Below are 27,452 nucleotides of genomic sequence, written 5' to 3'. Positions count from 1 at the left end.
TTTAACCCTTCAACTCCTCGCTATCTCAAAGACCGCTTTAGTTTTGTTCAATCTATCAGATCTTCCCGAAATTATCTTCTTAAAGTCCCGTCATCTTCTTCTAAATTCTTCAACGATTCCTTTACTTTCCAGGCAGTTCGGTTGTGGAACTCATTACCTATTGACATAAGGCATGCTAAGTCTCTTCACATTTTTAAAAGTCAAGTAAAAGAGCATTATTTATCTATTCCATAATACAATATTTATTGATGGTCCTGTTTCATTTTCCTTTATCGCTATTGGCCGCATTGTTTTTGATCTATGTACATTCGTAGCTGTGTTGTTATAGTATTTATATATGTACGGTATATTTAGGTTTATTTTAATTCCTATTTATGTATGTTTATTAGTATTATGATTATTTGACGTTTTCTATCACTCGTTTTGCATCACCTACTCAAATCAGTTGTTTTTTGTGTCTTGTCTCCACTACCCAAAGGTTGTCTGGAAGAGATCGCTCTTTAGCGATAAGACCGCCTGTTGTCTACCATAGTTAATTAAAGTTATGTGATGTAATCTTGTTATATTGGTGAACAATAAAGAATATTTGTATTGTATTGTATTGTATAAATGCCCTTACCGGGATTCGAACCCAGGACCGCGGCGTAGCAGGCAGGTTCACTGCAGACTACTACGCCAGACCGGTCAATTGTTTTAATTTAACCCTATTCAATAACGAGTTGAAGTAACTGTCGGACGCGCCATCATTCGGCGTTTGATACCTTATGAAAGTACAGTCAGCGATAAAACTGTATCCTGTAGGCATTATCGACAGACCGTTTTCGTTGTACCGCAGACTGTCGCTCCTCCCAGCGGTGCGGCTGCGGGCGCCCCCGGCGGCTGGGTGCCGCTGCCGCCGCCCTCGGCGCCGTACTCGCGCACAGAGTTCCCCTCGCTCGAGGCCGCTGCCCAGCCCTCGCACCGCTCCGCAGAACACGCGGCACCGCAGCCGCAACTCAGACCACAAAGTAAGAACTATTTGCAGCTTGCAGCATACATAATAATTACACGTATTTACAATAGTAGAATAACAGAATTCCTGTATGAGTCTTAAGATAATTGTTTAAATTGAATTATCTTCACCTATCATTAGTGACGGAGTCATTAGTGACAAGGATGATTTGTATAGGATTGACAATCTTCATACTAAGAATCGTGCCTCAATTTTTTAGCGCCACCTATTAAATACTATCATATCATAACTACACTGATGAAATTTCTTTGTTTCAAAATGTGTATTGACGTGATATCATGATTTGTAGGGGCTTTGTTGTCTGTCGCGGTATTATACGTCCTTGGTTAAACAAATGTATGACAGGGTCGGCGTTAGCGTTGGATGGGCCCGTGGTCCGCGGGTGTGTTTAACGCGATCCTATTGTCTTTGTTGCAGCGGAAGGCAGCTGGACGTGCGGTGGCACCGCCGGCGTGAGGCCCGAGGGCGCGTCGCCCGCGCCCGCCGCCCCCGCGCCCAACGCGGCCGCGCAGCCGCCCCACTACCGTGCCATTCTGCCGTCATTCGTACGTATCTCCCTATCTTGTTGGAGTGCCCACGCTTTTATGGTTTTCCCTTAGTTATATTTGATATGATGAATGCATTATACAGATAACAGACAGCGTTCACATAATTACTCTGCTCAGTTGCTTCTTCTTTTAAAAAAAAACTTATTTTCTTTTAACAAAGTTTTTTTTATACGTGTTTTTGAAATCGTAAAATTTTAGGTATTTACAAAATCATAGCTGAATTAAACACACACTTACAGTACATACATACTTACATACATACAATCAGGGCCGGATTAAGGGTAGAGCGAGTGGAGCGGCCGCTCTAGGCGCCACATGGTAAGGGGGCGCCAAAATCGAGAATGTGGAAAAATCCATATAAAAAAATTATACATTGCGTGGGCGCGCATATATCACAAAATGGCGAGAGGAGTCGGGAATTAATACAACTATTGAAAATCTAGATTTGTAATTCGGATTAAGTGGAAAGTTGTACCACATAGCCAACATATACCAACATTCATAAGGGCGCCGTAAAAGGAGGATTCTAGCCCTTGACGAACCACATTGTTTTGCGGCCCAAAGACAAAGCTACGTCGTTATCCAAATGCAAAAATATGAGTCTATCCGATAGTCCAAAGCGGAGTGCCTCATAAAGCCAAAGGCGGGAAAAGTCTCAGAGAGGCGCAATTTTGTGAGTCACAGGAGATGAGCGAACTTCAAAGGACTAAGATCCCGAAGGGCACTTAGTGGCAAAATACCGAAATAGGCATCCTGACGGTGACGACCGAATTCGCAGTAATGTCTTAATTATAACTCGTAGTTTTATAAAAATAATAGTGATGGCGAAATATAAGGCCTAAAAGTCGGGAACATAGGCGCCCTGTGAAGTTAAAATACCCCAAAATATGCCAAAGACCGCAGCATTACGGCATTACTATGAAAAAAATTTCGCGCTCGCTACGCTCGCGATTTTTAGGGTTCCGTAGTCAACTAGGAACCCTTATAGTTTCGCCATGTCTGTCTGTCCGTCCGCGGATAATCTCAGTGACCGTTAGCACTAGATAGCTGAAATTTGGTACCAATATGTATATCAATCACAACCCGACAAAGTGGCAAAATAAAAAGTGGAAAAAAATGTTTTTTTAGGGTACCCCCCCTACACGTAAAGTGGGGACTGATTTTTTTTTCCATTCCAACCCCAACGTGTGATATATTGTTGGATAGGTCTTTAAAAATGAATAAGGGTTTCCTAAAATCGTTTTTTGATAATATTAATATTTTCGGAAATAATCGCTCCTAAAGGAAAAAAAAGTGTGTCCCCCTCTAACTTTTGAACTACCCCCACTTTCATTTGATAATTTTATTTGCCTAGGTTAGGTAATAATATGGGCAACATATGTTTAAAAATTCTATATGAAAAAAATCACAAAAAGTGGAACTTTATAAACACTTTCTAGGAAAATTGGAACTTTATAAACACTTTCTAGGAAAATTGTTTCGAACTTGATAGGCTCAGTAGTTTTTGAGAAAAATACGGAAAACTACGGAACCCTACACTGAGCGTGGCCCGACACGCTCTTGGCCAGTTTTTTATCTACGTCGTAAAACTTCTCCCCAAGGGCGCCGAAATTCAAACTCGCTCTACCCTGATCGAGTGCACGGGCCGGCGCTGCATACAATCACGCCTGTTTCCCAGAGGGATAGGCAGAGATCACGGATTTCCATTTACTACGATCCTGACAAATCACTTTCGCTTCACACACTTTCATAACGTTTCTCATACACGCTCGTCGGTTTCGAGTACTTCTGACCTGGCCTTTTTGCAATATTTCCCCGATTTGAACAAGAAAAGTTCGCCTAGGTCTTCCACTTCCAACTGACCCTTCCACTCTTTTTGCATATACTTTCTTCGTTACTCTCCTCTCATCCATCCTCTCTACATGCCCGAACCACCTTAACATACCCATCTCAATCTTTGTCACCACATCTACATCCACTTACAGTACATTTCAAGTTCTAAGTGGGTATCTCCATGTTATATGTTTGTGACGTCCTAATTACTAATGGTCAAACTACAGTATGTATTTTTCTATTGTCTGATAGTTGGATTGTACCAATTCTCCATTATCGCCGCAGCTGATAAAAGGTAGCAGCGGCAGCGGGCTAGGGTTGGGGTCACTGGGCGCGCTCCGCGACAGCCGCGGCGGCGGCGGCGGCGCGCCGCGGCCCGCCCCTCGCCCGCCCGCCACGCCCCGCGCCGTCGAGGTGCTCACTGCGCGCCCCATCCTGCGCGAGGAGCAGATATCCTCGCTCGACGACATCTCGCGCGACGCCGGATGGGCGCAACATGATGACATTGATTATGAGTACGTTTTTAACCTGGCGCTAACGGAATGCGACCTGGACACTTTGTTCATCCTTACACTACTTGTCATGTCATTTCTATTAGTAATCGAATTCCATATTTTTTTATTATTATGTTTTCTTTCAGTCAAAAATTGGACTTTTCTGACGGAGAATCCTCGATGCCTTCCGCGGGTAAGGGGAGTCACAAAAACAATCACAACAGAGCGGCTATTGACATGGATCGGGTAGGAGATTCGAAAATACAGGAAGTGGGCGACGAGGAGCAATTGTGGGCCGAGCGGCGACAGAAGCAAAGCAACGAGATCGCTCAGGCGGTGGCGCGGGCGCGGCAGCGCAAGGCCGAGGAGCAGCGGCGGCAGATGTCCGACTCGGGCGCGCCGCCCCCGCCCACCAAGGATGGCAGGGACCGCGAACCCGACACTAGGGACAAAGAAAGGACTGATAACCGGGACAGGGAGCGGGCCGACAACAGGGACCGCGTAGATAATAGAGATAAAGTTAATAATGAAGTTCGCGACACCCGCGACAAGGAGCGTGTCGACAACCGAGACAGAGATCGCATGGATAACAGAGAACGGTTCGACAACAGGGACCGGGACCGCGATCGCGAGCGTATGGACACTCGGGAGCGCGGAGAGAACCGAGACAATAGAGGTCGCATGGATAACAGAGAGCGCCAAGATGGCGAGAAGGAGAGAACGGACAACCGTGAGAGGGACCGAAACGATAACAGAGAGCGCTCAGATCGCGACCGGTTTGACCGGGAGCGGGAGCGCACAGACAACAGGGACCGCGAGCGCGGCGACCGCGACCGAGGAGACCGGGAAAGAGATCGCGACCGGGACTTCCGCGACAGGGACTACGGCCGCCAACATGACCAAAACAATCCCGCGTTTTCTAAGACTTTTCAACAAAATATTCCGCCTCGATTCTTGAAACAACAACAAAACAGGCAGCAAGACGAGCAGCACAAGGGCTGGGCGTTCTCCGGCAAGCAGGCGCCGCGCCGCCAGGAACCGCCTCCCTACAACGCTCCCCGCCACGCGCCGCACAACGGCCGCCGCTCCTATTCCAGGTACGCAAAATAAATACACCATAGCATAATGGAGTCAATTAAGATGATTTTCTATGATACTATACCTGCAGTAATTTCGTACTAATTAGATAAGCAATATTTAAGTTTGAAAGACAACGAACTCATATAAGCATGGAAGTCGCTTTTAAGAACATTACCGTTCAAATTCTCGGCACCGTTTTACACACATACACAATTACGCCTACATTTACACAAGACAATACGTTTATAGACCTTGTAATCAAAACTGGTAAACAAAATAATAGTCATCTCTTTTAGACTAATGTGCACAGATAAGTGTAGCTGAAATGCATATAATGTCAGTAACTACCAATCAGCGATTTTATTCGGCTAATAACCTTCTTGATGTACGTATGTACGTTGAATATATTCATTTAACATATAATATTTATATACTAACATTTAGTAAAAAATAGGCCAACCTACCTCTATAAATATTAGATCACCTAGTGACGTATTTAATTTTTTACAAATAGTTTCTTATGCTCACTCAATCCACACACTTTTGAAAAGCCAAATTTTGATGAAAAACATAAGATTTAGACCGCTATTATATGTGTATAGTTTAGTAAAAGTGAAATGGGAATTTGTAAAATACAAAACGAACCACTAACGTGTCAGGTTTTTTATAATAAATTTTTGTAAGTGCTCACTCAGTCCACACGTTTTGAGAAAGTTAAAAATGTAAATATCTTACGATTTGTAGCACCTAAGACACTCGAAAGTACTTCAACATTTAGTAAAAATTTTTACTAAATATCCACCATCTAATATTTTATATTCGTTGTCTGGTTTTAAAGATATTCAGACATAACTTTTCTCATACAAATGTATCAAGTAGGGTGACCACACTATGTCGGCTCCTGATTTTCCCCACCTTCCCATTGTCATATTGAGATTGGGGAGTTTCGTTCGTTCAATTTTGATAATATTAAACTAATACCATATTAATTCTCCATCTGCAAACTGTTTTTAGGTTATGTTATTGGCCTAGTGATGATGTGTATTGTGTAATTTTTATCGACGTCAGGATAATAACCATATCGACATGCATGCATTAAAAAGGACATGAATAATAATTGGTAAGAAACAAAGAATATAATACTTCACTAGTAAGAAACCAGAACCTGGTAATCTAATCGCGCTAACAGATGAGCGTACCGGATTTGTAAGTGGGAGCGAGAAATAGTTATTCTTTTCTCGCTCCCACTTCCAAATCCGGTAAACTATTATCAAAATTGAACGAAACTCCCCAATCTCAATATGACAATGGGAAGGTGGGGAAAATCAGGAGCCGACATAGTGTGGTCACCCTACTTGATACATTTGTATGAGAAAAGTTATGTCTGAATATCTTTAAAACCAGACAACGAATATAAAATATTAGATGGTGGATATTTAGTAAAAATTTTTACTAAATGTTGAAGTACTTTCGAGTGTCTTAGGTGCTACAAATCGTAAGATATTTACATTTTTAACTTTCTCAAAACGTGTGGACTGAGTGAGCACTTACAAAAATTTATTATAAAAAAACCTGACACGTTAGTGGTTCGTTTTGTATTTTACAAATTCCCATTTCACTTTTACTAAACTATACACATATAATAGCGGTCTAAATCTTATGTTTTTCATCAAAATTTGGCTTTTCAAAAGTGTGTGGATTGAGTGAGCATAAGAAACTATTTGTAAAAAATTAAATACGTCACTAGGTGATCTAATATTTATAGAGGTAGGTTGGCCTATTTTTTACTAAATGTTAGTATATAAATATTATATGTTAAATGAATATATTCACTGTTTTCGTTGGTAGTTTGTGAGAACTGAGTGAGCACATGTTAATGGCTGTATCTTTTGATTTATCTTTTTACAAATTCAGCGTATGTACTGGCAGCTAAGAATTCGCGGTTCATATTTGACTAAAATTTGACATGAAAAGGGATGGGTTTATGTTATACCAGTGTTATACATTAAAGTACCAAGCAAATAATAATTTGAATTTTATGCATATTAAAAAATAACTACATAGTTAATTTGTTAAGAAATAACAAACTAACCCCACATAACGAAATATTAATTATGGCGTAAACGTATTCAGCAGCAGTATAAATTCAATTTATCAATATGTATATCAATGTATAGTCACGTTCAGGTACAGATCGAGTATACCATCTATTGTTAAGAAGTGTTAAACACAGGCACTAATTTTATCTTTTTAAATAATGCGATGTCAAAGGTTTCTGGAAGAGATCGCTCTTTAGCGATGATAAGAGCGCCTGTTGTTTACCATAGTTAAAGTTTTGTGCTTAATTTTTTTGATGTCATCTTGTTATTTTGGTGAGCAATAAAGAATATTTGTATTGTATTTATTGTATGTCGCCACCGAATGATAATAACCTAGAACACTACTTTCAATCAAAATGTCAGCCTAAAAGTGGTTCCAAAATCATAAAATACGCCGTACTGACACCGGACCAACTACAGTTTACGTCTAGTTCTATTCTACAACCTTTTTCCAAATTAAGATTGGTCATTTAAACCACTATGCTGGTGACACAAGGTTTGTGATCAAAACAATCAAACTCCTATGCCACTGACACGTATGTGTGTTTAAACAAATTTACCGCCGATATGTCAGCCAAACAGCAGATGTATTTAAAAAGTTCATATCTCTATACCGCTGGCATAGGAATAAAAAAATGGCTTATGCCAGTGGCATAGGAATGACAATTTAGTAATTTTTACCGGCATAGTGTAGGCATTTAGTAAAACAGTGTCGGGGACAAACGCTTCGAAAAAAATTATACAAAAATGAAAGTTTTGAAATATCAATGGCTGTTAAAAATATTGCATTCAGCGATTGTTAATATACCTAGATGTCTAAAGAGCTCTCAAAAATGACCCCACGAATATTGTGCCACGTTAGGCGGGGCCTCAATATTGTGCCACGGAGCTTGTCAGTGCGCTAATGGCGGCCAGTCGGAACAGTTGTAGTACGGCATATTTAGAATATATGTTTACAAAAAGAATATGCCATACTGTTTTGTAATATCATGTGCTAGTCGTTCCAACAAATACGGAGAAAAATATGGGATTAAGTTTCATGTGTAATTTGGCTAGGATCATAATTATTTCGTTTTATTTTGTACGAGCTATTTTTGTATGGGGATGATGTTATGCAATATTTTTAATAGCCATTGATATTTAAAAACTTTCATTTTTGTATAATTTTATTCGAAGCGTTCGTCCCCGGCACTGTTTTACTACTTAAATGCCTACACTATGCCGGTATAAATTACTAAATTCTCATTCCTATGCCACTGGCATAAGTCAATTTTTTATTCCTATGCGCCGGTTTAAGGGTTATGAAGTTTTTAAACACATCTGCCAAGCAAGTGTGGTCCGGCGATAAATGATAAAACATCTGACCGTTCGCCCTGAATATGTAGGCCAGATGTTTTATCATTTATCGCGCGACCATTCTTGCCTACCTGCTGTGTGGCCGACATAGGCCGGTAAACTTGTTTAAACACACATACGTGTCAGTGGCATAGGAGTTCGATTATTTTGATCACAGACCTTGTGTCACCGGCATAGTGGTTTAAATGGCCAATATGAACACATTCGTGGACACGTATGCTATAGTATACGCGTAGTCATTTGTTTTCTTTGGTCTATGATAGATGACGTCACTAAGCATCCCTGTAGGCCCTACAGTGTAGTGCAATCATGGTCGCGCGATAGATGATAAAACATCGGGCCGTCCCTATCGCACTTACAAATAGTGCGATAGGGACGGCCTGCTGTTTTATCATTTATCGCGCGAGCATAATTGCCTGCCTGAACGTGTTAATTTAGAAGGTTGTAGAGTAGAAATAGACGTTTGGCACCACTTTTCATACATAGTGTTCTACGTTGGGTGCCATCTATCTGGCATACTTTGTTTTGTCCGAAACGTATTACGCATACCAGGTTTCGCATATTTTTTTTACGACGAATGTTGATCTTGCCGAATTTTCTTTCAGCATAATTAGTATTTAGCCGAATAGTTCCTTACCCGAAAATAGTATTAGCATAATGTTGACATGGCCGAATTTTAACATGCATACTGTTGTGTAGCATATTCCTACTTTAGCAGACTTTTAAAAGGCCGAAATCATGTCCGAATGTATGTCCGAAACAACAATTTACGTTTTTTTTTATTATTTTTTAGTTATCAATGGAAAGGCATAAATCTAATGAAATAATAGTGAGCGTCAGGACCCCTGGACCACTACAGATATTTGATGTTTAGTACATACTAAAATTTAGTACCTATTTGATACTATTTGGTACCTGAGTACATATATTTGGTACCTCCACTGATATCGAAAAATCGAGCGAATAAAGTGGCCAGACATTCTGACGTCAGGATGTCTGGACCATTTTTGGTTTACATAGTTCTAGACAACACTACTAATTGATATCTTAGTCAATATTTACTACCTATTTGGTACCTGTCAATATATTTTTTTCAAATTTTTTTGGCGTACCAGAAAAAAGTTATGATGGAATTTAAAGTTGTGAGCCCAGCCGTGGCGTTGAAGTATGTAGCGCCTGTCAAAAGAATAGAGGCAAATCCGCCTGCCTTCCTGGACACTATTATATGGGAAAACGATTTATTTAAATAAATTTAAAACGAAGTCAAAATACACAATTAACGATGAACTATGTTAAAACACGGAATACATAAAATAGGCTTTTCTGGACAGTCCTCACAATAAGTGCTCACTTTTTTGGTCTTATTCTTAGCATAGGATCTCCCAAGGGCAGCAACATTTACCCGGTAGCACTGGACACATATGCGTCTGCTTGCCCTAGCCGGACCTTCTTTTTTAGCCAATCTATGAGCTACTCTTCTAGCTCTTGGAGCAGGACTAGCATGAGGAGGCTGTATTGTTGTATGCCGTCCACACAAATATTTCAAAATCTCTTTCCTGAATTGTGTGATTGGTATTTTTTGGCTTTTAGCAGTTTGGTACAAGATCAAAGCATTCACCATGGCTGTATTTAGTAGCAGGTTAATAGCTAATTTCTTGTACCATTTCACTGATTTACGTAGGGGTGAGGAATATGCTGCCATCTGATCTGAAAGATCTACTGCGCCTTTTGCTTTGTTATAGTCAATAACTATTTTAGGCTTCATGATGACCCTGCTGCGTTTTCTGACACCCTGAAATTGGTGAGAATGTTTTGTAGATAGCAGGAAAACTTCTCTTTTGTCCTTCCATTTCATGACCGTTATTCCATCTGAGCTTTCCTTAGCTGCATACTCGCCTCGTTTCAGCTTCGCAGTAATGACTTCCTTGGGAAGATGCTTTCTATTCTTGCGAATTGTACCCACAAGGTGGGTTTCGGCATTTAGAAGTTGTCTCGCAAGATCCACACTTGTATACCAGTTATCAGTATAAAGTGTATGTCCTTTATTCAGCAGGCCGTTACAGAGAGACATGACGACATTAACAGGTGTGGTATTTACTTGGTCGTTATTTTTTCCTGCATATACATTGATTTTGTACGTATATCCTGGAATTGTGCAGAGTTTGAATTCCTTAATACCGTACTTGTGCCTTTTTTGTTTGTTATATTGACGAAAAATTATTCGCCCACGGAAAGGGACAACACTTTCATCTATGCACAGATCTCTTGCAGGTGTATAATTCTTCTGAAAGTTCTCATTTATCGTATCGAGTAATTTTTGGACTCTATGTAATCTATTCGATCTATTCTCTTTATCCTGTTGTGAGAAATGCAGCATCTGTAGCAACAGTTCAAATCGGTTGCGACTCATAATCTGTTTTGGAAAATTCTGTCCCATAATGTCATCTTTAGACCAATAGTCGGCTATTTTGGGTAGTTTTACTAATCCCAAGAAAATTATTAAACCGAAAAACTTTTTTATTTCTTCCGTTGATGTCGGAATCCAGTTGCGAATGCGTGCTGAATGTGAAGCATTTTCGTTGCTAGTTATTTTATTTATAGCAAAAATATTTGTATCATCCGTAATTTGTTCAAAAATTTCGTCAGGTACCAATAGAGCGTAAAAATCAGCCGGAGATTTGTTTACCATAGTTACCATTAGATGTGTGGGTAGCCCAGGGAACTCAGTAAACGGAATAATGGTACGTTGGTTACCTCGAGGCTCGAACCAGTTGGACGATGATGGGACGCACCCTGAAGCACTTGGTGAGTTTTCCCCATTATAGAAATCACTAGATTCACTATCAGATTCGATTAAAATACGTCGTCGTTTCCTACCCGTTGTTTGAAAATTACACTCATCTTCAGATTCCGATGGAATATTAACACTGTTGTCCAGAAAAGAAATTTCAATGTTCGCAATTTGTGAAAGGTCCTCGTTAGTCAATTCAAATTCTTCAAAGTCCATTTTATTATTCATATTATCACCATAACACTATTATATCTAAATCATATGTACTAAACACAGTCACAAAATGATATGGTCAGATGATTGAGGTGTCATCTTTTCTACAAGAAAGTCCAAGACTAACTGACTTACACAGTTTTGTAGGGAATATAAATACAAAATATTCAATTGAAAAACGTTTACGAGTGTAAAAAATAAGAGCAGTAATAAAAGATAAACGCTGATGTACTTCCCAAAAATGTAATTCCAAACATATGTCGTTGCAAAAATAGCACAAAAGCGTCGGCATAATCAAAGGTACACCGCGTGGCAATAAAAAAATGTATTTACACAAATACACAGGTGTTAGAAAAGAAACAAAAGAAGCAAATAAAATTCATTTATAAAGTTTAATTGGGGAAAGGCGTAGTGTTGCAATACATACAATACAAACAGATGTGCCGCTGTGGGCGGCACTGTGGCCCCCCACGGCCCTACGCGAAGGAATCACAGATTTGTTTCCCCGCAGGCCATGAAGGCCACCGGTGACCGGCACTGATATTTACGACTAATTTTGTAAATTAATAGTTTATTTCATGTGTTGCGTTAATAATGTGAAGTTTATTTTGAGAATTTGACAAAAAATCATCATGTAAAAAATGGTAAAAATATAAAATTTCATATGGCCTAACTGATACACGAAGTGCCGGACACATGGTGTCCACCATGGCGTTTAACGTGTTAATGAAATAAAAAATAAGATAACGTAGTTAATCATTTTGCATTTTACACTGTATGTACACTGCAATGTAGATAAAAATTTAACTAAATATTGTGAGGGTGGTGTTTTTATTGATTTCCGTGAAATTCGACACATCGTTGGGCTCATTAATAGAAGTCCCCTTTCCTTTAAATTTTACGGAAAACAAAAAAACACGTTGTATAATTGTATAGGTGGTACAATAAAAAAAGACGGGAATTTTATAATCATGCTTTATTTATTTATTACATTGATTTTGTTGCAGTTTCATGTGAAATGCTACACTAATTTTAAATTAGCCGCAATTGCCTTTAAAAATCCAACTTTAGTGTAATCAGACTTGTGGGCTCTGTCTAGAACGCGTTTCTTTTTTGATGGTGGTGGGGCGCCTATACTGAGCTTCTGAATTTCAATCATTGAATTTTTTTTTCAATCATTAAATTCTGCGATTTTATGTTATGCGATAGTAACTTTATGCTTAAACAGTTTATGCATAAATAATTTTCTGCCTTAACACCATTCGGTCTTTCAAAATTATGCGTACTAACTATTCGGCTTAGTTAAGATATGCGTGATTAAATTCTGGGAAATAAAATTATGCAAGAACAGTTTCTGCATATCTGCAATTATGACAATACTGGGTATGCAATTTAGAATTATTCAAAAAAAAATTATGCGTAAACAGGGGGAACCCTGCGTTTAACACTTGTTAACAATACACTGATTCAAACTTTCACGATTTTTACACATATTTAAAATTGCAAACGGGACTTAATCGCGTATTTACTATGTTTTAAACACTATGTTTTAAACACTAACCTCCGACGTTTCAAGGACGGCATTGTCCCCGTGGTCTCGGAGCAGACTGGCTGAAGTTGACATCAACATCTCCTAGCTGTACGAGTTTTTCGAACTACCCGCACCCGGTCCTTGCCGACAATGCCGTCCTTGAAACGTCGGAGGTTAGTGTTTAAAACATAGTAAATACGCGATTAAGTCCCGTTTGCAATTTTAAATATTTGTTAACAATAGATGGAAACTGACAACAATCTGAACGTGACTATGCATTGATATACATATATAAATTGCCATAATTAATATTTTCATGTGTAGGTTGTTATATCATAACAAATTTAATTATGTAGTTATTTTTTAATATGCATATAATTAAAATTATTATTTGCTTGGTTCTTTAATGTCTGACATAAACCCATCCCTTTTCATGTCAAATTTTAGTCAAATATGGACCACGAATTCTTAGCTGCCAGTACGTACAGCAAGAAGGTTATTAGCCGAATAAAATCGCTTATTGGTAGTTAGTGCCATTATATGCCTTTCAGCTACACTTATCTGTATGCATTAGTATAAAAGAGACGACTATTGTTTTGTTTACCAGTTTTGATTACAGGGCCTGTAAACGTATTGTCTTGTGTAAATGTAGGCGTAATTGTGTATGTGTGCTAAACGGTGCCGAGAATTTGAACGGTAATGTTCTTAAAGGCGACATCCATGCTTATTTGAGTTCGTTGATTGCATTGCATAACATCATCCCCGTTCAAAAATAACTCGTATATAATAAAACGAAATAATTATGATCCTAGCCAAATTACACATGAAACTTAATCCCATATTTTTCTCCGTATTTGTTGGAACAACTCGCACATGTTATTACAGAACAGTATGGCATATTCTTTTGGTAAACATATATCCTAAATACGCCGGACTACAACTGTTCCGACTGGCCGCCATTAGCGCACTGAATTGCTCCGTGGCACAATATTGAGACCCCACCTACCGTGGCACAATATTCGTGGGGTAATTTTTGAGAGCTCTTTAGACATCTAGGTAAATTAACAAACGCTGTTGAAAGTTAATCATAATTATGTTTGTCTTGTATTACAGGGATTACTCGGACCGTGAAGATGAGTTCCGAAGGGACAGTAAAGATGGATCTGGACAGCACTGGCGATCTGAAATGCAGGATTATGAGAAAGTGGGACGCGAACTGGACAGATCTAACTCCAAGGAGTCCTATAAGGACTACGATCATAAAGACAGGAGAAGCGATTCCGATCGGAAATCGCTAGAACGATCGACGGAACAAATCAGCAAGCCTTCCGCCGCTGACAAACTGTCAGAAGTGTTTGAGCGAAAGAGCATCGGAATAACGGAAACATTTTCATCTGACTCGTCTTCCCACGTGCCTGCGAATGATGTACGTAATTCGCCTGCGTCCAATTCTCAACGCGAATCATCCGAAAGGGATTTTGGTAAAACGTCCTGGGCCGAAGTCTCGCAAGACGATCATGCCAGCTTTTCATCAAAATCTTCCGCGGAAAAAATTGGGCAGTCGAGTGAGAACGAACAAAAACTTAAGGATCCTGCTCTTAAAGAGGAGGAACTCAAGCGCCAATCTCTACCGCCGAGCGCAGGACCTCCACAACAGACAACAGCTCAAACAAACATGGCTCCATTCTCCGCTCAAGGTCAAAACAAGAACCACGGCATTGCGGGACAAAACTTCTCTCATAATCAGCCGTCCCAAGCGAATTCTTTTACAAATGCCCAACCCCAAAACCAACCTGCCACCTCTCTAAGTCATTCTCAGTCTTTTACGGATTCTAAAAGTTCGAATGTATCGGTAAGTAAAGCTCTTCTAGAACCTATAAGCAACCCGCATTTACAAAATCCTCCCACATCTGATCAAATGGCGACGAACGTGAAACCAATATTTACGGCTCAAAAGTCGGAGAAGGAACTCTCGGAATCTGAATCGATCTGTTCCAAGTCCAGTACGGATCCTGCGGCTCCCACGGTGCCCAAGTCTAACGAAGCGCACTCCGTAGAATCTCTTCACAGCGACTCCCAAAAACGCAATGTTGATGACAAAAGACACGAAAGGTTTACTGAGGCGTTTAACAAAATTCCTAATAAAGAACCTATTGAAAGAAAATCTAGCGGTTCCGGTTCGGAAAAGAAAGGAAGAGGTTTCGGTGGCGTCGGGTGCGGCGTCTACCGAGGCTGGGGGCAGCGAGAGTCACGCGGCAGACGCTCGCACCGCAGCTCGCACTCCAACAACCGAGCCAGCGAGTCGGACGGCTCCACTGATGGCGCGCCCAACGCCGACCGCAAGGAGCGGCGCCGCGCCCCGCGCAGCCCGCGAGGCATGAAGAAACCTGACAGAATCGACGATCCTAATCGCCCTCTACATGCTGACCAACCTCCTCCCATGGATAATATGGAAAACCGTGAGCCTTTTGCGCCTCGAGGCCAGCCTTCTCGGCGAGGGCGGGGCGGCTTCCAGGGTACGACGCGGCCGCCGGCGCCCGCTAAACGGGTTACCGGCTATGGGCCGCCGAACACAAAGAGTCCGTTTAGTCAGGCGAATCGGGCCGTTAAAGATATGGATGAACTAAAAGACAATGCGCCGCTGGACGATAAGGGTAAACCTGGCAACAAGCCTCGCACCGGGTCGTCTCTGGGCAGAGGCCGGGACCGCCGTCCGAAGGGAACCGGTCCCGGTCCGCTTAGCGGAGAAGATGAAAATTGGGAAACGACGTCTGAACATTCCGAAGGTGGAGGATCCAGTGGCCGTCGAAGGTCCGTCGGCGGTCGAATGTCGAGCCAGTCCCTCAAAGGGCAAGGCCGCAACCAGGCCTCCGGAAACCGCCAAAACAACGGCCGCAACTCACAACCGAGCAAAAAAGATGCTCTAGTAGATAATAAAACTGGTGATATTACGGAGGCTATGACTGATCTTAAGATAACTGTTGCTAAGAAAGAAGATGATGTCGCGGACGACGGTTTCCAAGAGGTGCGTAATAAGAAAAATTCAAAGGACACCAGAGGCCCTGTAAAAGAAGAAACTCAGAACATTGCCAAACAGCCTAGATCTCACTCAAACCAAGGCGGTGGTCGAAATGGATCGACTACTAGAAATAATAATGACAAGTCTAACACAAGAGGTTCCGCTCCCGTGTCTGGTAAGGCGGGGCCACAGTATGATCGCACGCGACAAGCTAACTTGGCACCGCGTTTTGTGAAGCAAAGACAGAAGCAGCAAATGGGCTTGGTGACTGCATTCGGCCCGGACACGGGTGCGGCCCCTCCACCGCCCGCAGTTAACGCTTGGGATAAACCTATTTCGCAAACTCTGCGGGGTAATGTTGAAGAGCCCTCCGAACCGATTGAAAATAAGTCTGGCCCGCCGAGTCAGCGTAGCACCCCAGGCGATGCTCCCGCCGAGAGCAAGCCCGCGGCCGTGGGGCCTGCTGTCACTCCGTCCCTCGCCACTGATAAGACTGGGGTTCTAGACGGGACCACGCCGCCTGTGGAAACTATTATATTTGAAAATACTAACTACAAGACTGCTCCACCCGCCGAGGCTCTAAAACAGAAATATCAGCCTAGTGCAAACACTGCCAAGCCGCAACCTCAAGGTGAAGAAATTCCTACGGAAGTTGACGCCCGAGCGCTCTCATTCAATGGAGACGTGAGACCGCCGCCGCGTTCTATTCAAGAATTAATATCAGATAGACCGGTAACAGATGGGGAGACCACATTGGGCTTACCTATGTCGTTCGACACGACTCAGAAGGCCGAGGATTCGTCCGATATGAAATTAGATTTCGCGTTCGATTCGGATCTCGGTCAATTAACTGAGGATAAGTCGGCTAAATCTGCGTTAGGCTTGCCGCGCGGAACACACATGAGCACTTCAAACACCATTTCACCGTTGGCTGCGGATCTCAATTTAAAAATCGCCAGCGTCAAAAAAGTATGGGAGATGTCTGCGGTTGCCGAAGGGAGCGAAGAATTGCAGTTTGCCGGTTTCGAGGAGGGCAACACGGAGACGGGTGCTCCTCCGAACGTGTGCAAGGTTAAACCGACGCAGCAGCTGCAGTCACCGCCGCCGCAGCACTACAACCACATGGGATACCAAGGCGGCTACGGCGGGCTGTCGGTGCCGTCACCGCCCGCGGTGCTGTTCAACTCGTCGCAGCAGCTGCTGGGCTCGTCACAGCAGCTGCAGCAGCAAGGCGGCCTCTACGGCGCCTTCCTCGACCAGAGTCGGGGCCAGTTCGGAGGCTTCCCTGGCGCGCCGTACGGCGCCGGCTCTGCGGCACCCTACAACTATCAGCCTCCGCCTGATATGTTCCAGAGCCTTCCTAATCAATACCGCATGGTAAGTTGAAAATGTTGAGTTCAGTTGCTAAAACTTAGCTTGCTTTAATACGTGTGAATATGATATTTAAGACAATGTTTGTGTTTAGGCGGCAGCAGCAGGCGGCGGCGCGGCGTTCGGGCAATCGGGCCAACTCGGCAACAGCCCCAGCACGGTGCTCATCTCCAGCACTTCCAACTCGCTCATGTCCGCCTCCGTCAAACCCTCCACGCAGCAGATCGGCGCCATAGGTATGTTCGGTATGATTAAGCCATTTGTATAAACTAGTTATTTTTAATTTAAAATGGTTTTTAACATTAATTATTGATTTAAAATAAAAACATCTAAACAGTCAAGTGTAAAAATATGGGTGCGTACAACTTATCAAAAATATGTCCCATAGCACTATGTCGGCGGAATAAGGTCTCGGTACATATTTTTGAGCGGATAAAATCGATACGTATTTTTGCACTTGACTGAACGTAATGTAAACCGTCGGCTTCCTTTTTACATTTTTGGTGCGGAAGTGGAACACTAGAATCAGCACCGGTTATGTTTTACATATAAAACAATAAATTGCTTTGACTTATTATAATAGTATATTGTGCAACAAGGGAGGCAAGGGGGATTTTGTCAACGAGTATTTTAACTCTCGACAGCCGCAGGCTGGAGAGAGTTAAAATACTCGTGTTTCCAAAATCCTTACCTCCTGAGTTACACACAAAATTTTTATCACAATTGAGAGGAAAACACAGAGAAAAAAAATCATAAGGCAAAATCTTCAATGAATGGCGGTGTTGTACTGCTCGTTGCTATGGCAACGCGGTCAAGCTGAAATCGAGATGCCCATCACAATTTCCTGCCAGATTGCAAATTATAACGTTTAGGTGAAATTTACAAAATAAATGTAAAACACACTGAAATAATTGTAAAACATAAATAAAATGCATTTTTCACACCGTGTAATATTTCTTATAGCCAGGGAGCGTACTTTTCGTGCCGATGACATCAATTTGACGTCATGCTCCATATAGGGTGATCACTGATCACAAATTGTTTTATTGTAAATTGTTAATCATTAGTCATTAATCATTTTAAGTTATGAATTTATTTGCATGGTAATGAATGCAAGAAGGATGGTGTGCTTTACGTTAGAGATGAATTCTCTTTTCTACGTATTTATTGTAATGTGTTAACAATACTATTTAATTAAATTTGTGTATAAAAATATATATTCACGTTTCACATTTCAAGTAGGTAGGTATTATTTATGCCACATGTAAATGGACTACTGTATTTGAAGTAATTTGTACACGATTAAAATGATTGACGACTAATGATTAATAATTTACAATAAAACTATTTGGGATCACCCTATACGGAGCGTGACGTCAGATTAATGTCATCGGCATGAAAAGTACGCTCCCTGCTTATAGCTTAATAATAATAGTCTAATTTTAGTTGTGCAAAAAAAATCCTTGGCTGATTGAAACATCCTTTGCCTGAAGTATTGTACCGTGTACGGATTGTATTAATTTTTAAAACTAAATCCATTATTCCCTTGGGAATAAAATAGTATATTATTATTATTATTCAGTACACGTAGACGCAATGAGACCTTTAAACAGCAAATGTGATGAAAAACAATAAATTACTTTGAGAATTAGATGTTGATTCAATTTTTATTTTCAATCTGCAACAATATAACACATTCACTTGACTGCCAATCTAAAAATGGCACACTACTCCAGAAACCGATAAATACCTGTAACCGTTATCGAGTATAGCGACCACCTAGCGGGTTGTCTGAGTAAAGTTCAAGAGCGCCTACGAAGCGGGTTCGTTGCAGTGGATGTGTTCAGTTTGGCACCGCATTACATAGACGCACCTTTGCAGGCAGCAAAGGTGGCGGCGTCGGTGGCGTCGGCGGCGTTGGCGGCGTGAACACCTACCAGCAGCAATACCTGGGGTACTCGGGGCCGGTCGGCGACGCGCCGTACTCGCTGCAGGGGCTGATGCCGCGGCCCGCGCCGCCCGCCAGCTCGTACTACTCGCCGTACCAGCCGCCCGCCGCGCCCGCGCCCACCTACCCGCTTCAGTTCACGCAACCCGCGCAGTCGGGCGCGTTCAGCTCGCAGTTCCTCTCCAACCAGCTGCAGGTCGCAGCGGCCGTCCAGCAGATGCAGGTAACGTCTGCAACTAGCATACAATAAAATACATGCTCTAGCATTTTGTTATAGGACTGCCTTTTTGTCATTTTCATCTTGTTCTCATTTACGATTTTAAAAAATTTGCTTTACCAAACAAATGAAAAAACCTGTACTATAGGTTTCTCATATAAAATTATAATTATCCCTTTGGGTGCTAGCTAGAGTCGCCAAATATATCGCAAAACACAACAATGCGTCTTGTATGTTTTTGAAAAGTCAAACAAAAGTAATACATTGGGGCGCGTAAAAAGTCTATAAAATTCTTTTCAGTACAGATGGCGTTTTTTTTACGCACTAGTGCGAGAAGTGGTTCATTAGGCACTGGTCCCACCGCGAGCTAGTAAACTACGAACTATCGGCTATAAAAACGAACAAAAGATAATCACTCCCGTGCAAATAAAAGAGACACGGCGATGTTTATAGTTACTCGCCCAGCGGTGAGCTATCAATATCGCCGTGTCTCTTTTATTTGCACGGAAGTGATTATCTTTTGTTCGTTTTTATAGCCGATAGCTCATAGCTTACTAGCTCGCGGTGGGACCAGTGCCTTATATGCCAGGTCGAAACTTCGGAGGCTCATCTGTACTGAAAAACGTCGTACGATACACGTGCGAAAAGGAAATTCGTAACTCGTGTCGATTTAAAACACTCCCTTCGGTCGTGTTTTAATTTATCGCCACTCGTTTCGAACTTCCTTTTTTACGCACTTGTATCGTAATGTACTATTCTACTGTTTCTTCTCTTGTGTCTGGCGAAGCTCGAACTTGTGAATAGCATTAGCCGGGTCCGCACAGAGCGAGGCACGCAAGGTCGTGCCGAGCTCGGCCGCGCAAAACGCGAGAATCTGCCTCGGCCCACTACATAGTACGTTTACCGCGCGAAGAAAATGCCTTACATCATGCCTCACTCTGTGTGGACCGGGCTATTGACTGAACGAAATGATAAAAAAACAAATATATGAACAGCAGCAACAGTTCCGAGCGCCGCTGCAGCAGCAATTCGCGCCGCCGCCGGCGCCTACGCAGCCGCGCCCGCCGCCGCAGCAGCTCAAGAGCCCGCTGCACGAGCACGCCAACGGCTTCGCGCCGCTCTGCGAGCCCGCCTCGCCCACGCCGCAGGGCAAGCAGGCCAAGCCCAACGTAAGTCAACAACCCTACACTAGACATTTTTATATAAAAGATAAATAAATAAATATTGTCGGACGGGACACCTTACACAAACTAAGCAAAGCTTATTATGAAATGACCTGACAAATGAAAAAACCTCTTGGTACACCGGTCCAGTTGTCGCTCTTATCCATTTTGTGATTCTTGAGCTACGGAAGTCTACCACAAGCGTACGATTTTTTCTGTTCGTTCCTTAACACTTTCGAAACCGGGCTCTACGCGGCGCTACGACATTTTCGCTACATACGGGGAAACCCATGTAATCGGCTACGCTTCTACGAGCGGTGTGCCCGACAGTCGGGTTCTTGGTAGCGAAAGTGTTAATATATGCACACCTCAGGGCGCGCCTATTTACGGAAAAACTGTTCTATCTTAACTCTACTGAAGTCTCAAGTTATAGACCAGTAACAAGGTGCCCCGTAACTTCAGTGTTGATAAATTGTCTTGGTAATTATTTATTTACAATTACGTTTTTTAGGGAAACAATGTTGATAACATAATATTATTTGCCTTCGATAGTAACAGAACGAAAGCCAGCAAACAGGTGTCGTATTATTGGTATCTGTGCCACTACCTAACTGTGTGTTTAAGTGGGGCGTCTATTGTACCTACTCTTTGTTTTAAAATGACGTACGTGCACTTGCGACTTTTGTGTTCAATAGTGTGTAAACTTAATGTGTCACAATTATACAGGATGTTTTGAAGCTAGCTGCATTTAAGCTTTAAGCAAAAACCACTGTAGTTGTCTAATGAACAGGAAATAGACTAGGATGGCTGTTGTAATAGTGCCAAATATACAAAAAAATGGCTTACGTTTAACTTCGCAGCCGCACGGTAAAAAATAAATTTCTAGGTTCTTTGGCCCGAATTGTGTCACGCATGCTAACTCGTAAAATGAGACCATACAAAAAATGTGTGCTTGAAAATGCCTCCCTCGACCGCTCTCAGGCATTGCAACATGTTTTGACATGTCAGACATTTAGGAACCCCTTGAGAATCGCAAGCAGTGTAGTTTTAAATTCTACTAATAACCTATGATTTATTTATAATGTATCAAGCACTATCCACACCATAATTGCCCCTACTGCCCAAGTATAGACAACTTGACTGTACTTAAAATAAAATATTTTATAACATGCACGAAATAAAGCATCAGATAATTATAAGAAAACCAAGGAGAGAAATTATTTTTAACTTCAATTTATATCTTACTAGCTTTTGCCCGCAGCTTCGCTCGCGTTAGAAAGAGACAAAAAGTAGACTATGTCACTCTCCATCCCTTCAACTATCTCCACTTAAAAAATCGCGTCAATGCATCGCTCCATTTTGCCGTGAAAGACGGACAAACAAACAGACACACACACTTTCCCATTTAAAATATTAGTATGGATAAATCAGATCTTAGAAATATATAAAGTAAATCAGTTGACCGTGACGTCACTCAATTCGATTTCATATTAATTCCATATTAGCAAGTCGTTCAAAATCGTTATGACAGTTCTTAAAAAGAAGCTGATTTGACTAGGAGGAAAGTAGCTTATCATGTTGTTCTGGTTGTGCAGGTGCAAAAGCCGCCGCATTCCCCGCCGCAGCACAAGTACCACGCGCCGCCGCCGCACCCGCCGCCCGCGCACACGCCGCACCAGCACCACCCGCACGCGCAGCACCCGCAGCACCCGCAGCATCCGCAGCACCAGCAGCACCCGCAGCACCAGCAGCACCCGCAGCACCAACAGCATCAGCAACATCAGCAGCAGGTTGGATTCTATGTTATTATATGATTTGATGATGATATGATGAGCCTGTGTGGTAACGGGTTAAGAATTTCACCACCCCCTTTCTTCCCGTGGGTGTCGTAGAAGGCGACTATGGGATATGGGTTAAATTGTGGTGTAGGCGAGAGGCTGGCAACCTGTCACTGCAATGCCACAGTTTGGTTTTCTTTTAACCACTTATTTGCCAAGAGTGGCCCTGAAGCTTTAGTAGTTTCATGTGCTCTGTCTACCCCTTTATGGGATACAGGCGTGATTATATGTATGTATGTATGTGTATATGATTCAGTGTGTGTATTGTGCTACTTTATCGCACTAGTGCGAGAAGTGGTATTTTATGATGCTATCTTGAAACTCTCTTCAATCGTTTTTTATCGTCACTCGTTTCGAGCATCCTTTTATAGTTACTATCACTATAATAGTGATGCTTAAAATGCTCTTTTGGATAAAAATATAAGCAATCTTCGTTATGGTGAGTGACAATAGTTATTTGTTATACAAGGGGGCAAAGTTGTATTTTAACGCCGAGTGTGGAATTGAAAAATGAGCAAGTGAAAGGACTCTATAGTTGAACCACGAGCGAAGCGAGTGGTTCGAGAATAGAATCCTGAACTTGCGAGTTTTTTAACACACGAGAAGTAAAATACATTTGCACCCGAGTGTAACACAAAACTTTTCCCCTCACTATAGCGAGGAAACTACAACGAAAAAAATGCGTTTATCACTGCTTTCAGTACTTCCGCAGGTGGTAAATCATCTTTATTACTAGATTCACCTACTTTTATCAATTTTAAAGCAGTTAATTTGACTTTATTCAAGGTCAAATTACTTTACCTACTAGTGGATAAAATGCGTTTTTACCCGCTGGTATTAAAGGACAAAACACGTGTTTCCGAGCTAGTGAGGGGAAAAGATATTGTGTAGACTCTATAATATGGTAGTGTCGGTTACAGTAAGTTGTAGCTGATTCCCACGTTGGTTTTGTTCCAGATGGGCGGTGGCAACAACGGGCGGTGCGGCGGCGGCATGCCGCGCGGCGGGCTGTCGGCGCCGCGCTACCCCGCGCCCATCCAGCGGCCCCACGCGCCCGCCATGCCGCTGTACCGCGCGCCGCCCGCGCCCGCGCGCCCGCACCACGCGCCGCCCCGCCACAACCTCTACTACCACCACCACCAGCGCAGTCAGTATCCACTGCAACAACACGCATACATATGTACGCTGAATAGTGCTCACAACTTCGGTGCCCTCTAAACGTGTCAATATTCCTTCCTACTACTTATCATTACAAGTGGTTAAACTAAATTGCGTTGGTTTTGATAATTCGCCGATAGAGGAAACTGTTTGTATATAGGATGGAATCTTAACACGTTCGGCAACTATATTTCCAGAAATACGATTTATATTTTTCCAATTTACAAAAAATCTTTCCGATCCGACACAGAGCGAGGCACGTCTACATTGATTCAGATTCAGATTCAGTTAATTCATGGTAAACACATAAATTATTTACATACGTAATTCATAATTACAAAAAAAAAAATAAGATAAGAAACTAAAATATGTCAGGTTTACCACGAAATGGTCCCGCCTCAGCGTAAATGCTGACCTCTAGGGGTCAGCGCTGATATTCCGGCGAGACTAGTTTGTGGGCCACGAACGCAGCTGTGCGGCCTGCCCTTCCGAGATATCTGAGATTGGACGTTTGCCATGTGAGCACGTTGTCTCGCGACATGCCACGCTCTGTGTGGACTATTGCAATGTTTCGGTTTCGGTTCATATTGTATGTTAACATTTTTAAAGCCTGAAACTCTTTTTTAGCCAGAAACTTGAAATATTATAAATTAATGTACAAAGTTTTCACGCATTCTGGGACAGGGGAAGAATTCTTGATTCCTTTGCGTTAACTTTCCAAATATTTGTTTACTAAAAAAATCTTTGCTCACTTAAAACATACTTCACATTGACCTGTAAAAACATAGGTTGTGCGAAACTTGAATGAAGGTGAAAGTAGGCAGCTTATGTGTATTATACATAGTATAATGTGGGTACAGATGGCGGCGGCGTGATGGAGCGGCCCGCGGAGGCCGGGTCGCCGGCCGCGGCGCCCGAGGAGGCGGACGCGCCACCGGCGGAGGCGCCGCCCGCCGAGGTGAAGGCCGAGTGAGCCCGCGGCGCCCCGCCCGCCGAGCCTCCCGCAACCAACACGCCGACCGACGACTTTCGGTATTATAAGTTAAACGTAAATTATCGAAGATTAAGATTATGTGAGGTGCAAACACTGGCAGACGATTTTTTTTTTCATACAAATCTCAATGCACTTATGCATACAATGTTATTATTTGAATTATTGACATTATTGTATTTTATTGAATTTATTGAATTTATTGCATTGTTCAGTCCGGCTGAAAAAGGCCGAGACGACAAGTATTACTTTACGACATAATACTGAGTTCGCTGCTCGTAGATTGTTCACACTTTATAATGAGTTTCCTGTGAACTGGATATTATGATTAATAATTGTAATGATTGATCGCAAACTAGTTTCTAGAATTACTACCTTTAATTGATTTATTTCAAAATATATATTAAATATAGTGTTATTATGATTTATAGCAAAACTAGATGCTATGGTTTTAATTACAAGCATGAACTTCAAAGTGCTTTTAACGTGTAATATTAGTTACTTAAACTATCTGTATCAAAATCCCCAAAATGCAGCTATTCAATTTATCATCAAACTGTGTCTATATATTTATAACTCAACCAACCGCACGCTCTGTCTGATGTCAAAGATGACTAGCGGTTACAGCATAACATTCAACAATCATGATCTATTTATTTACACGATAACTTACGTATATTCGCGCTAAATTCCATAACATCTAATCCATTATTATGATCTTGTCATTTCGTAAACCATACAAATACTCGCTCATTTTATGATATCTATATCTGTGCAATACCTATTATTATTATTTTTAGAGTTTTCGTTAGGTCTTACGTAGGTAACGTAGCAAGCACTGATCTCCATACAAAATGTACGTAAATATTATTGTATGATGTCTTAAATGAACAATTTATAGACTGTTGAACAGTAACGGCTGGGGCTCATGATACAAACAGTAACGAAACTTAGTGTAGTATAGCTGTATCGTATTTTTAATGCGAATATCGCTTGTCGCTTTAAATATTTTATAGTCATTAGAATTGCTATTTTACAACGTTTGGTGACAAGGCGTCTTATAGACGTCATTCTATTGTGTATGGCATAGCGGCCACGAATGTCTTAATAATATTAATTTTCATTACTGTTTGTCTCCAAAAAGTATCATCTGGCGCTAGTGGGCGCCTGCCGCAAAGTAGGAGGCAGTCAAACTGTTGAAATACTTCGGATCGTCGATGCTGTGCTGTGCGTTGAGGCCAGTTGCTATGCCCGACGGCTCTGAACATTTTGGCGGCTTTCATTGTATTTGATACAGACTGCTTAAAATTCGAATTGTATGTTTAAAATTTATATTAACTCTAAATTGAATTATGAAATAGCAATAATGCTTAATAGTAATTTATTTATTAAATTATGTAATGATTATTATATGACACTAAATTTACTTCTGATAATTATGATTTGAATAGTTTCTAAAATTTACCTCAAGTCAAATGGTTGCCATGAAGGTGTAGTTACTACTAGACAGCCATGACTTGTTAAAAATACCTCAATGGGGTCGCTCCATAAAACGAAATTGTACTAAGTAGCCAATTATTTTTATGCGGACTCATTCTCTCTTTATCATTCTCAACTCTTTTACTTCTTTACATCATTAGGTAAAATCATCAGTTCGCTGCAATCTTTGATATAAGACAGAGGCATTTCTAAAAGACGCCAAGAAAACATCGTGCGAGTTACGTATTTTTTATTTTTTGATATATCAAAGTGTGGTGTATCTGTAGGGGGCCAACGGGGGGCTAATGGATGCCTTTTGCCTATAATTGAGCAAAACGCATCCATTAAAATGAATATCCATCGCGTAATTTGAATATCCTCTCAGTTTATCACAAGCTCAAAATATTGCTGGCGTTTTCAAACAAGGGATGTAAACGTTAATCATTATTATTAAGGTTAGTATCAATTAAGTCACGACAGTAAGTACCCTATTGATTGAAAACGGCACATAAATAGACTTGTCGAATACGCACATTACGCACCTCACCTTTAGTGCTGCCCCCTCAGTTTACACCTACATCGCACACTTTATGTAACTATTTAGTTGGTAGCTTATGGCATATCAGGCGTACACCGATACCGTTAAGATAAAAACAACAGATGGTAGTTCCGGGAATCCGTACTAATGCGGTCGACTGTTTGCCAATTTTATTTTGTACTAAAAAGCAATACACTACAATGATTTTTACAAACATCAGAAAGCAATCCTCAAAGTGCCTGTGCATAAACTAGGTTAATTTCTAAATACACTTTTATCCAGCATGTATTAGCAGTATCTTGGCAAATACCTAAATAATGTAAATAGTAGAGGCCCTTAATTTCATTGTATGTGGTAAAAACTTGGCACTACATTTTATGAATTTAGCTTATTATACGAAATTAAAAACGGCTCGTTTGCGTTTTTATTATAATGTTTAAAAGCTTGTCATATATTTTGGTTCTCATAGTTGCTGAGTGGTGGCGTAGTGGGGTCAAAAACGTTAGGTTTTTGATTACTTACAGCTTTTAGTAATATTTCTATTTTTGAAAAGAAAATGCGTTGTGTGTGGATTGTCTCTGTACACAGTCACTTAATGTTTACGACTACGACTTTAGAAATAATTAAACGGAATAACGGTATCCTATGTTATTGTTTTATGTCTACATAATTACTTACACGGCCCCACTTCACCCTGCACAGTGACAGCAGAGATGGGCATCAATCGATTGATTTTTTAGTTAACTAATCAATCGACTAAAAATATCAATCGT

General features: G+C 41.4%; 1 protein-coding gene across 6 annotated transcripts in view; it reads left to right on the top strand.

The window, feature by feature from the left end:
• LOC125241687 (protein PRRC2A-like) overlaps positions 1-27,090 on the top strand; it is a 46,053-nt gene extending 18,963 nt beyond the window's left edge. For 2 of the 6 annotated variants that reach the window (XM_048150268.1, XM_048150269.1), the window contains exons 5-15: positions 836-1,007; positions 1,430-1,557; positions 3,646-3,908; positions 4,034-4,984; positions 14,071-17,353; positions 17,442-17,583; positions 19,229-19,518; positions 20,508-20,681; positions 22,271-22,465; positions 23,471-23,693; positions 24,532-27,090. In XM_048150268.1, coding sequence (XP_048006225.1) covers positions 836-1,007; positions 1,430-1,557; positions 3,646-3,908; positions 4,034-4,984; positions 14,071-17,353; positions 17,442-17,583; positions 19,229-19,518; positions 20,508-20,681; positions 22,271-22,465; positions 23,471-23,693; positions 24,532-24,644 — 5,934 coding nt within the window. In that variant the 3' untranslated portion in view covers positions 24,645-27,090. Of the gene's footprint in view, positions 1-835; positions 1,008-1,429; positions 1,558-3,645; positions 3,909-4,033; positions 4,985-14,070; positions 17,354-17,441; positions 17,584-19,228; positions 19,519-20,507; positions 20,682-22,270; positions 22,466-23,470; positions 23,694-24,515 lie in introns of all 6 variants that reach the window. The other 4 variants (XM_048150270.1, XM_048150271.1, XM_048150274.1 and 1 more) reach the window with 4 other exon arrangements.
• Positions 27,091-27,452: the final 362 nt, after the last annotated feature.

Source organism: Leguminivora glycinivorella, chromosome Z (genome assembly GCF_023078275.1).
Source record: "Leguminivora glycinivorella isolate SPB_JAAS2020 chromosome Z, LegGlyc_1.1, whole genome shotgun sequence".
Taxonomy (NCBI): Eukaryota; Metazoa; Arthropoda; class Insecta; order Lepidoptera; family Tortricidae; genus Leguminivora; species Leguminivora glycinivorella.
The sequence above is the reverse complement of the archived record's forward strand: the minus strand, read 5'-3'. Positions and strand labels throughout refer to the sequence as shown.